This window comes from Oreochromis aureus, linkage group 8 (genome assembly GCF_013358895.1).
Source record: "Oreochromis aureus strain Israel breed Guangdong linkage group 8, ZZ_aureus, whole genome shotgun sequence".
NCBI classification, from domain to species: Eukaryota; Metazoa; Chordata; class Actinopteri; order Cichliformes; family Cichlidae; genus Oreochromis; species Oreochromis aureus.
The window spans coordinates 19,179,168-19,192,121 of NC_052949.1; the positions used below are offsets into that span (position 1 = coordinate 19,179,168).

The 12,954-nt window shown below is 40.1% G+C and overlaps 1 protein-coding gene across 5 annotated transcripts in view; it reads left to right on the plus strand.

Annotated features, from left to right (window-relative positions):
* The window catches only part of tbc1d24 (TBC1 domain family, member 24), a 25,924-nt gene that overhangs the window by 5,198 nt on the left and 7,772 nt on the right, over window positions 1-12,954 (plus strand). Inside the window, exons 1-7 of one of the 5 annotated variants that reach the window (XM_039616572.1) lie at window positions 2,007-2,384; window positions 3,867-3,936; window positions 6,244-7,353; window positions 8,126-8,131; window positions 8,309-8,467; window positions 8,795-8,858; window positions 10,114-10,209. In XM_039616572.1, the coding sequence (XP_039472506.1) occupies window positions 6,365-7,353; window positions 8,126-8,131; window positions 8,309-8,467; window positions 8,795-8,858; window positions 10,114-10,209 (1,314 nt within the window). In that variant the 5' untranslated portion in view covers window positions 2,007-2,384; window positions 3,867-3,936; window positions 6,244-6,364. Of the gene's footprint in view, window positions 1-2,006; window positions 2,385-2,408; window positions 2,453-3,866; window positions 3,937-6,243; window positions 7,354-8,125; window positions 8,132-8,308; window positions 8,468-8,794; window positions 8,859-10,113; window positions 10,210-12,954 lie in introns of those variants that run through there. The other 4 variants (XM_031739353.2, XM_039616573.1, XM_039616571.1 and 1 more) reach the window with 4 other exon arrangements.

Genomic DNA, 12,954 nt, shown 5'->3' on the forward strand with positions numbered 1-12,954 from the left:
TCTATGATGTGGCCACACCCCTGGTAGAATGAAAAATAAAATATGAGGGCGTAGACACACCTGCCACTTCGTATACCTGCTTTATTGTGTCAACAGTCCTGCTGTTTGAACAGAGCTTTTCCTTTATTCTTCCCATTATAACACACAAAGAGCTTTTCTAAGAACTTGAAGCTCTGTGTTGTCTGCATGTATAGCCACAATGAAAGGACAAGTCAAACTGGCCCTCTCTTCCTGCTCAGATTATAAGTGTAGAGGGTAGTATACCTGAAGTTCTGTGTCCTCAGTAATATGTCTGGGTGGCACGATGCTGGCCCTGTGTTACCCCAGAGCCACGTGGCTTCCAATGCAAACATGTACAGCTGACAGAGACTGCGTGGAGATAACTTGGCTATACTAACTGCTGAAAGAAAACAGTATTCACTGACTGATTGAGTTGTCTCTCAGGGACATTCCTGATTTGGCCTCAAAGGGTGACTTGTCTAAAGCCTTTCAGACCAATGGAAGGTCCAGTGCTGCAGCATAGCTGATATAGCTGAGGTGGCTTTGTTGAGCTCTAAAAGGTATCGCAAGTACCATAGTATGTTTTGCAAGAGAATGGGTCTTCTTGGCTATTTGTGCCCTATGACGAGAATGTAGCTCAAAAGTATTGACTCACCATCCTTGCAAAAGAACCCCTTACATTCAGAATGGTATCCACAAACTGAAGCCCTAAATCAGTCAGGGATTATTCCCATCGAGCTAGAACAAGAGGTCAATTCTCCTCATGTGATGCTACAGGTCTTTGTGTGGTACATGGAGGAGCTTGGAAAATCAGATCCCTAATGGTCATTTGGACACCCGTAAGTGGACCCTGTGATTTGACGGTCTCACCATGTGAAGCAGGGGTATTATTAAAAGGATTGGAGGGAAGATGCAAAGAAGACCGGGTGTTTGTGAGACAAGGTACTGGCCAAAAGGCTTGGATGGTGAGAGCATCCACCCCCAGTTGGGGTATTTGTCTCTCTATCAAAGTGGCTCGGTTAGTATAGTGTGGTCACAGTGGATGACTGAAATAAACTGTCGACATGAGAGGACACATATATTGAATCAAAAACAGGGGTATTTAAATGGGGTTGCATAGCGGAGATCAAGTACAAGAGAGGTGGGAATTAAATCAGAAATCAGAAATGAACCCAGTGTAGACTGTGTAAACTGTTGTTTTCAATTTTGTGAGGTTCATGTGCATCCCTGTGTTCTAATATGGATTTATTAAAGTAATTATTAAAGTACTGGAGCAAATGTATTAAGTTGCATTGATCCTATCTATGCTTTAACTGTGCTCTAGCCCAGCCCCAACACACCCCTGCACATATGCTTCGTGTGAGATAGTGTGCTGATATTTGTGTGCATGATAATACATCCATTCAGGGTGGAGTGGGAGGTAAATGGCGTCTTGGGTGGTGCAAAGTGTGAAATAGAAAAGACTTGATGAGTTATGACCTTAAGGCTTACTTGTTTCTCTCATAATCCAGAGAACCATGTACATGGATGACAGATTAGATCTGCCTAACTGTGACATAGCTGCTCTCTTCTTTTGTCATTTCTGTGTGCTGTGCAACGTAATCAGTTTTGTGATGGCTTTTTACTTATATTATATAGGGAAAAACACAAGTGCTGATATGTTAGTTTATTACTAGTAGTAGTATTTGCCCCTTTTTCTTTATTACTGAAGTACAAAATGACGGCATAAAAAGACATCGGCAGTGCTTGAGAGGAAAAGAGACAGAGCCAAACAACATTTTACCCAGAGTCGTTCTGTGATGGCCCCACAATTTAATCATCAGTAATAACTGTCATGTGTTGGGCGGTTGTATTTTGACGGTTGCTTTGAGTCCTGGACAAAGGCAGGGCTTGTTGTGCTTGTGAGGGTACTTCCTGTCCTGTTCCAGTGCCATCACATATTTGACACAGAAGGTCTGCAAGTAAACAGGACATAGCAGATAATGGGATCTACCACGCAATAGTACTTTTCTTCAGAAACTAAGCCATGGATAAATATTTGAGTTACTCTTCGGTGCACTCAGCCGAGTTTATGTAATTTCATAGCTTTTTGTGTAACATAAATGTTTGATGCTGGCATGCCCATCACATAAACCCCAAATTTGGCATGTCTGCTATTAATATTATAGATTTATGTTTGTTTCACAAAAATAATCTAACAACCTAGTGAGTGTACAGATAAGTGACTGAGAACAGTTTATATTTAACCACTCCATCTGAGCCCCTGTCTGCAGCTTCAGCAGCTGCACGCTCAAAAACGCTGCGACCGGGATTGGAGGCAGTGCGCATGCTCGAGGGTACTTAATATGAACGCTGTCTCCCGTCTCAAGACATCTCAGACTCAGGTAGGGATATTCATTTAATTTTCTTCTGACAGCTATTTATGTATCGTCTTCCTTGTTGTGGAGTAAAGGTAATACTTTGGTGTGTTTCTAGCTTTGTGGATATGGCACGCTTTTCTAAAAATAATAAGCGGAAACGTCTTGTTATAAACAAACTCCAAGACAGCCTTTGGACCAAATTAATTTGTGGTTGACAACGTCCATGCTGGCTAATGAAGCAACGTTAGCCAATAGCTTGCTCAAATGTTTTAGCGTTTGTCCGTATCTGCACGCTTGTTGTGGAGGTTATGTGTTTAGCGAGTAGGTTTTGTGCGTCTAGTTGGTTCCGGTTGCTCCTGAATTGCACTGACAGATGCGGCTAGCTAAGGCTAACAGTGCTAACTTGGCAAGTGTGAATGGAAAAGGGTATATCAGATTTACTCCGGCGGTAATGTTAAATACCCTGTGACCCGTGTCCGGTGGCTTCGTGCTAGCTTATTTTGCCTCAGCTGGTTAGCTGACGTTAATCGTTTATAGGATTGTAAATGCAGCTAATTTGGAGCTGTCACCTCAGTATGTGATGACACAATTGTACCTGTAGCCTTACCTTAGCCGTTTGTGTGCTTTTACTGAGCGTCCAGGATAAAACTAACAGCAGGATTTGGTTTTATAGTACAGCTAGCTGACAGTACAGTACGCTCTCCGTTAAGGCTAGCAAGAAGCTTCCTCCTCCTCCCCTCTGTGCTTTTTACATTAATATCTGAGGCAGAGATGTTTTGTTTTTTCAAATGGACTTGCAGCATCTAAAGAAGTACGGACATGTTGGGGGGGTTTTTTTTCTGTTTTTGTAAATTTTCAGACATGTCATTCTCATCTACATCTATTATCTGTGAATATAAAATGTATAGTGGTTAAATCAAGGATTGTTTAGCTGGAAACCCTTAAACTATTACAATATTCTTTTCTTTTTTGTATTTTAAATGCCTGCTTTAGATTTAGGTGTAGACTATTATACAGGAAAAAAGTCTACAGTAAAATTCTGTTATCTTGATGAAAGGTTAAAAATGCAGTTTGGTTAGCATAAATCCAACCATTTCAGCCCTGAGATTTGGGAACTGGTAACTGGTCAAAATAATGGCTAGGCTGGATCAGTCTGACATCTTTATTGAGCAGCATTTATGTAATTATTTTAAACAGGATTGCGTTTAGATTTTACAGGTCACAAACAAAACAAAACCACAAAAAAAAGGAAATGGCCTTAAAGCAAAAGTTTGGCAATCCTGTGGGACGAACAAGACTATTTCACTTCTTGTTTTTGGGGTTCTTCAGTCATTCATAGTGATTGTACGCCTCTAGTGAGTTTTCCTAACTTTTCAGGGACATGGTAAAACTGCAGCTCATACCTTTTGTTGTCATTAATTCCTTGTGGATTTTATGGTGTAATTCTCCTGTGATAGAAGCTGCCCTCTTTTCATCTTGGCCTTATTTCTTTATTTTTAAATACAGATTTATTCTGTTCTTTAGTCACCCAGTGAAATATTCATCCTGCAAAACAAGCCCAAAACTGCTCATTCCAGTAAGTGGTTAATGAAATTCTAAACCTTTTTTCTCAGAACATTCCTGTGTTTACTGCGGACAGAAATTTCTATTTTTAATTCAAGCAAACAACAAGACTCGTGTGACCAAGGACAGTTTTTCCGATGAAGCCCAGACTACAGGTGTGACCGCACTATAAAACAGTGTGCAACTGTGCTACAGACTGCCAGACTCTTCTTAGACCTAATCTTAGCCACTATATTATCGAGTCTGACTTTGATCAGTTGCACCCAGTGTCACGTGTATAATGGCAACATTTAGGTGAAACATGCCCTTATTTAACATAAGTAGGACAGTTATATCGCGAGTGCTCCCAGCTTCTCATGCAAGGATATGCTGATATCCTCCTCTATGTGACAGTTATATAAACAGATTTTTAATGACTGTCTCTTTTAGTGTATTGCAAGCTACCTTTGGACCACCATCTCCATGTGACTTCTTGAGAAAGGGCAAATAAAAGCACGCAAAAAGATTGTGCTTCAGCTATTCTCTGTATATTTCAGGGTGCAACTGATTTGTAGACGTGCCATCTGTCTGTATCATGTGGGATGTGAAACAGTTAGTTAACAGCTAGTGACCTTCAACAATTAGTTTTTTTTTCTCTCTAGTTGCCAATTATATCAGCCAAAGATATTTTTGTACACAAGTCATTTCAAGCTTTCACAGGTGTATGAGGTGTATGATGCACATGCATTTTTGTATTTGTCAGAACATGATTAGAGAAATTGATCAGTAGTATGTCTTCAGTACAGATTTACTCTGTTCATTTTGCATTCCATCTCTTAAATCGCGTCTTATGGAAACAGAACTTTCTGAGTCTTTATTTTTGTGCACTCTTCTATTTTGACATTGCTACATATTGTGCAGTATTTTATGTATTCTGGTGTAAATACCAATGCTACATTCGTTATACATTATTTATTAGTTTTTCCTTTTATAGCACTCTTTTTTTTTATTGTATTTTGTACAGTACCATGCTATAAAGTCTAATTTTCCACTTTCAGATATGCATATTTCTTCCTAATTGTATGCTTATCCTCAGCTAGCTCATATGCACTAAATTGCCAAAAGTATTCACTCGTTTGTCATATAAACTTGAGTGACATCCCAAAAGACCCTAATTTATCCCAAAGGTGTTGTATCAGGTTGATGTCAGGACTCTGCACAGGCCAGTCAAGTTCTTCCACACACAGACCCAGATATCCATGTCTTTATGGACCTTGCTTTGGGCATTGGTGCGCAGTCATTTTGGAACAGGAAGGGGTCATCCCCAAACTGTTCCCATAATGTCTTGATATACTGAAGCATTAAGAGTTACTTTTTACTGGAAGGGGCTGAACTTAACTCCTGAAAAAGAACCCTGACACATCATCCCCCCCTCCACAAATTTTACGCTTGGCTCAATGCACAAGTACTGTTCCCCTGGCAACTACCAAACCCAGACCCATCCATCGGTTTGCCAGGTGGAGAAGCATGATTCATCACTCGTGAGAACGCGTCTCCACTGCTCTAAAGTCCAATGGTAGCATGCTTTACAGCACTGCACCGGACACTTTGAATTGTGCTTATTGATGTTAGGTTTGGGTGCAGCTGCTTGGCCATGGAAACGCATTCAATGAAGCTCTCTACGCGCTGTTCCTGAGCTAATCTGAAGATCACATGAAGTTTGAAAGTCTATAAGTACTGACTCTGCAGAAAGTAGTCAACCTCTGGGTACTATGTGCCTCAGCATCTGCTGAGCCAGCTCTGATTTCATGTTTCTTACCACTTTGTGGCTAAGTATCTATCATTCCCAGTCACTTCCACTTTGTTATAATACCACTAGCAGTTGACTTTGGAATATTTAGTAGCAAGGCAATTTCACGACTGGACATGTTGCACAGCTAGCATCCTATCACGATGCAACGCTGGAATTCACAGAGCTCCTGAGAGCGACCCATTCTTTCACAAATGTTTGTAGAAACAGTCTGAATGCCTAGGTACTCGATTTCTATACACCTGTGGCCGTGGAAGTGGTTGGAACACCTAAATTCAATGACGGGGATGGGTGAGGGAATACTTCTGGTAATATATTGTACTTAGTCTAGATCGGGACTAATTAGATAAGTTCACTAAGGGCTCAGAAGGTGGAAGCCATTTTCGAACAACTCTTTCAAGTGATAAATATAAAATTTACATCGGTGGGAACTTAATAATTCCATGATGCTACTGACAGTTACCAATAATGTATTTATCAAAAAAAGCTTATAATTATACACATCTGTCTTGTCACCCTTGTTTTTTCCAGTGACCATAATGGGCAGATAAGAAAAACAAAATATCTGCTGTGTGGAGGATAGAAGGTTAGTAAGACCTCGGCAGATACCTCCTCTCTTCCTGCACGAGCAGTCCAGCAAGTTTACAGCGCAATGGCTGAAGAAGACTATGGCAGCTTTGTGGACTGGAACCAGATGGGGGATTTGGCCAAGAGCAGCGGGCCCACCAAAGTGGACACTAAAGATCTGAAAGAGTTCAAACAGATGGCTCGACAAGGTTATTGGGCCAAGAACCACAAGCTGCGGGCACAAGTCTACCAGCAACTCATCAAAGCCATTCCTTGCCGTACAGTGACCCCAGATGCAGCAGTGTATCGTGACATTATGGGAAATGCAGCCGCAAAGAAAACCTCCACCAACGTCCCACTACCAGAGTTTGTGGATGGAAATCCCATACCGCGGTACTGTTTGAAGCCAGAGGCAGTGGCCTCAGCCCATCAGATCATCAACTGCCTCGCTGGACAGTTTCCAGATATCTCTCATTGTCCAGCTCTTCCTGCAGTTACTTCATTGCTCCTGCACTTCAGTGTAGATGAAGCTCAGTGTTTTGAGCATGTCAGCCGCATACTGGCATGCAACGAGCCAGGGAAGCGACTTATAGACCAGACCTTCCTGGCTTATGAGTCTAGCTGCATGACCTTCGGTGACCTAGCCAATAAGTACTGCACAGCTGCTCACAAACTGATCGTTGCCACGGCTCAGGATGTGATGGATGTCTACTCAGACTGGCAGCGCTGGGTCCTCGGTGACCTGCCTTTTAGCCATGTGGTTAGGGTCCTAGATGTCTACCTAGTAGAGGGCTATAAGGTTCTCTACCGCGTGGCAGTAGCCTTGCTCAAGTTCTATCGCAAGCATAAAATGGGAGCACAGGGGGGGCAGGGCAACCAGCAGCAGGAGGATTCAAACAAAATCAAGGCAGATATTCAGGCATTTGTTAAGGGCATTGCTTCCACCGTCACACCTGACAAACTGCTAGAGAAGGCCTTCTCCATCCGCCTGTTCAGCCGCAAGGAGATCACCCTGCTGCAGCTCACAAATGAGAAGTCCCTGCAGCAAAAAGGAATCACTGTGAAGCAGAAGCGGTAAAGTTTTTTTTTTTTGTTGTTGTTTTTTTTTTAAAGTAAATGTTTTTTGTTTGTTTTTTAAGTGGGTAAATGTACTTTCTAAACTTCAAAACTGGGCTATTTCCCGTGCGGACACTTTGCTACACGCTGTGTTTATGTCTAAAAATGTGGCTTTATGTCATTACTCTGCTTTTTTTAAGTTGCTGTTACCACATATTGTATAATTTTTATATTAAACTTAACCAAATGGCTTCTCACAGTCCCATATTAGTATTTAAGCTCGGTTAATAAAACGCATCAGTCCACTTTGTTAATATAGCAATATGTGAAATCTAAAGTTTCATAATTTACCATTACCTTCAGTCTGTCTATGAGGGGGGGGGGGAAATCTACTGCCATTAGAATGAAAATTCTTGAACATGACTAAACTTCCTTCACGGTTTGTGGACTTCACCCTGGTATGCATGACATGCAGACGACCAATATAAACCATTTGAAATGTAATTTAGCACAAGTGTAGAGTAGATATCTTTACACTCTTAACTGTTTTAGCTGTTTTTTTTGTTTGTTTGTTTTTATTGGTAGCAATGCCCTCTCTCTTTTTATATTTTATATTTATAAGTTTTATATTCTGGCATGCTGTAGGAAACAGTTTGAGTTGCTTTGCATCCTTTTCTCACCGTCTGTTCTTGTGTCTTTTCTGCTTGGTTTGTGCCACGATTTTTCCATGCACCATGTTCTGTCTCATCTGCACACCACTCCTGTGTTTGCCACATTGGTTCTTTTACAGCTCTAGGTGGGTGCTCTTTCATGGTTGCACTTATTTCTGATACCTGTTTTTAAATAACCTCTGACCAAGTTGTTGTTTTTTTTGTTTGTTTGTTTTGGTTTTATGCACATCTCTTGACTGTATGGGATGCTCTTTCCGAACCCCTCTCTCTTTCCTGTGTCTAAATTGCTTTGGCATCTGCAGGCGGAACGTGCAGCTGGCACTTAACCCTGACACATTTTCCTCGGAGATAGTCAGTGCCAAGGAGATGCATGACATCTGGTCATGGATCCCAGAGCGCTTTGCCCTGTGCCAACCACAGCTTCTCTTCACAACCTCCACCCACGGTTGCAGCCTGAACAGGTGCATTTTACAATCTAATTAATTCTTAGCTGCTGCTCATAATTTACATTTTATACCTTTGAATTAAATTAATAACTAAAAGTTTGGGTAAATCTGAATTTAAGGTTAATTTTTTTTTTTTTTTTTTATTGTGTCACATTAATTTCTTTTATGAATTAAAGCAACAACTTTTTGTTTGAATAAAGTAGGAAGATAGTGGGATTTTTGTTTCCAGTACAAAAGTGTGTGGCTGTTGCTGCATTACGATCCACTGGATATGTGTTAGTTTCAGTATTAGGTGTTTAATAAGACTGTTGCAGTGAATTAAATGTTTTTCCTTTTTTACAGATTCTACTCACATTGTGAGGGCCACGAACCCACTCTGCTCCTCATCAGGACCACAGATGGCGATGTGAGTAACACGCATTGAAAGCATCTGTATACTCTTATTTTATTTTTTTTCTACTGACATAAATGTTGTTTATTTTGTCTGAAGCAAACAAAGGAATGTGTCATCAGATTTTTTTATTATGATCAACGAGCTAAGATAAAATACGGGTAAAATGCGACCACATATTCAGAACCAACCTGTGGGCAATCTCGATCCAGTCTGTGATGTGTGAAAAGGAAAAATTAAGCAACCTCTGGGGGAGGGGGTCAAAAAAAGATTGGAGAGAGTGCCAAGGAGGCACACCCATGCTTTCGTAAAATTATGAATTACTCATACTTTGTACATTTTTGTCACAATAAAGAGAAAGCAAAGATCAGTTTTCTCTGAACTGCAGAAAACTGAACTGCAGTTTGTGACTCTGCTCAGCTCTGCTGCCTCTGAGCCCAGCGTGATGACGCTTGAACCAGCACTCCACCTGCTGCATTCTCTGTGGTGGAGTGACCCTCCAGCTTGCAGAGGATCTTCAGAGCAGAAGGACTGCTGTCACCGGCTGCAGTCCAAGACACAGTGGAGTTTAACGGTCTATCAGTAAATGGATTGGATTGTTGTCAGAGACGGGCATGCATAAATGTTAGCTTAATTTTTCTCCATTTAGAGATGCAGGTCTGTACTGAGATTGCATTAAAGTTTGAGTTTAAAGCACAAGTAAAAACATTGGCACAAATGTCTTAACATATTTCTGCACTCCTATTTTCTGCACTTTTTCTTTCTATGTTTCTGTTTTGGTTTCTCATTTTAAGGGCTTTTGCCAACCCCAAGTCATTCTTGCCCTCTGACCCACCCTAATGTATAACATGCATTATTGGTGTCGCTGTCATTAGTTTCTATCTTTGTCTGATACAGGAAGCATCAAAGGTAAAAATGTCATGTTTGACAAGTAAAGTCCTTCTTAGCACATGCAATAGGTGTGACCTACTCGTAGCATTAACTCAGTCATTGCTCTTTATTTAAGGAGTTAAAGAGGCTAAGATTAGGTTTCTGTTTTTCAAAGTAGACTCGGGTTATATTTTTGTCCTGGTGTTCTGTGAACTGGGTTTAAAGTTCCTGATTATACATGTGTCATATGATTGGATTATCCCGGCATTAGTGTTGGCATCTTACAGACATCCCAGTCAGAGTCCTTCCACTTGCTTGACTTTTGTCACAACCACTGAAGGTGAATAAATCCACAGATTCATCTCACTCATGCAGTTTTTACTTAATGTTCTTCCGACAGGTATGTGGAGCCTTCCTGTCCACAGATTGGGAGGAAAGGAAGCGAGGAGGCAACAAGTTGAGCTTCTTCGGCACAGGGGAATGTTTTGTCTTCAGGGTAAGATTATTTTCAGTTATCTAGTAGCAACTAAAACATTTTTTTTTCTTAAAGACATCATTTGAGTCATTTTTAGGGACAGTTGGAAAAAAGTTTTGTAGTGCTACTGTATGACCAGCAGGGGGTACCATCTATCCTTTTTTCAAATATTACTGTTGTCAATATCAATGGCCCCAGTTGGTGTATCATTTGGAGACGTTTTCATACTAGGGCACAGTTCCCTTGTCATTGACATGCTGTCCAGTGCAAAAACAGCCACTCTTCTTGCTATTCTGTTGGCAGCAGTGCAGCATTGCCTAGAAATAGAAATAAAGACTGGCTCTCTGTTCCCTTCTCTATGAATTATTTACTTGGCTAACTGTGTAAAGCTCAGCTGTGTGCTGTCTGAGCCTAGACACCAGAAAACACAGTCATCTCAAACACCAATACTTAAGCACACACATATCGGAAACTCCTGTAACCCGAATCCCTCAGTATCGTAGCAGGCTCGTACCTGATACCACACCTGACACACACGAGAGACAGACACCAGGACCAACGTCTATCAGACAGGCAGTAGAGGTTTGAACAGGGCCAGGAGAAAATTGTTAGCATACAAGATAATGTATGCCATGCAAACATTAGAATACCCCCCACCCCCACCCCACCCCCCACCAAAAAAAAAGTTATCAGTCTCCAGAAGTCGTAAACTTAAAGGTCTTACCTTCTCTTATGGGATTTTTCTTTTCTTTTTTCTATTGTTTACATTTTCAAAAGGACCTCAAACATAAGTTTAAGCACCCTGCATGGTCAGTAATGCCCCCTTGACAAGTCTCACAGCTTGCTAATGCTTTTTTAAAAGCTGTGAAGGTGATCCTCCACTCTTCCTTCATAAGGCTTGTAGTTCTGTAATTTTGGGCCTTGTATCCACCTCTGTTTTGAGGTCTGTCCACAGTTTTTAGGTAGAGATTGTGAAGAGGAAAAGCTTCTGTTTGCACCTCTTCAAGTAGCCTGTTCTAGATTTTCCCGTGTGTTAGGGAGAGAGAGATTTTTTTTTATTTTTATTTTTTCAAAAACCTTGAGAAGAGAAGATGCCCGAAGAATGAAGAAGTGTACTAGTACAGATTTTCTAAAACAAGGGCAACGTACAGAGCTGTAGTACCTACAGAAGGACAAAGTTGATGAGCCATATCATGAGGCTATGGGAAAAGAAATGACGATCAGTGTGTTGCAGTACAGATTCATGATGAGTGAGCACTACAGATGCAATGTTTGCTTCAAGTGTGTTAATGGAGAAGTACGGAGAAGGTCAGAAGGTCTTTGTAGATCTAGAGAAAGCATATGATGGGGTGCCAAGAGAGCAACTGTGTTACTGCATAAGAAGTCTGAAGTGGCAGAGAGGTAAGCGAGGATGGCTAGACAGTGGTGAGGTGTGCTGTAGGTGTGACAGATAGATTCAAGGTGAATGTGGTATTATACCAGGGAATGAGGCCAAGCGGGAATTTCCATGGACTGATCTTTGCAGATGATACTGTGATCTTTAGTGATGGTAGGGAGCAGGTAGGAGAGAGTCTGGAGTAGTGGAGGTTTGTTCTGGAGAGAAGAGGAAGGAAAATTCATAGAAGCAAGACAGAATAAAAGTGTGTGACTAAGAGGAACATAGATGTAACGGAGAAGCTGGAAGAAGAAGTAATTCAAATGAAGGTACATGAGTTTAAATACTCGGGGTCAGCCATCCAAAGCAACTGACCGTGCAAATGAGACGTGTAGAAGAGAGTGCTGGAAGGGTGGAGTAAGTGGAGACGAGTATAGAGTATATGTTAATGAGACATGCTGTGATGGTTTGAGCACGTTGGCACTGACAAAAAGACTGTAGATGAGCTGGAGATGTTCAGATTTTCACTGGGAGTGATCAGGATGGACAAGATTAGAAATCAGTAAATCTCAAAGAAAGCTCACGTTAAAGCTTGTGTAGTTTCTCTTCATGATTTAATTTACCCCTTTTACTCCAAACATTTCTTTACTCACAGTGGCCATAAAGCTTTGTTTTAACTTCATTAACACTAGAATTACTGAGCCTTTTTTCCCTGGTGCAAGTCCCTACTACTAGATTTACTGGCCTGCGCAGATTTGCGTAAATTCCCCCCGACCTTAACACCTCTTGGCACCCCGCTGAGATTTTCACAGGTCGTCAGCTCCATTGTTCTCCTGCTTTTGTTGTGCAAACACACCTCCCCAACCCCTAACCATGAGAGATTCAAGTTTTTCCTTCCCTGCAAGGCTGCTTTCCTTCCTTACCTGCCTGCATGCCTGTCCATAAACATATATACACAGAGTTGTACATATATTTATATATTTATATAGCCACACCTTATATAATATGCATAAAGTCTAGTTATACACACAGACACATCTATATCATATATACACACACACACATATATATATATATACATATATATATATACACACATATATATATATATATATATATATATATATATATATATATATATATATATATATATATATATATATATATATATATATATATATATATATATATATATATATATATATATATATATATATATATATATATATATATATATATATATATATATATATATATATATATATATATATATATATATATATATATATATATATATATATATATATATATATATATATATATATATATATATATATATATATATATATATATATATATATATATATATATATATATATATATATATATAT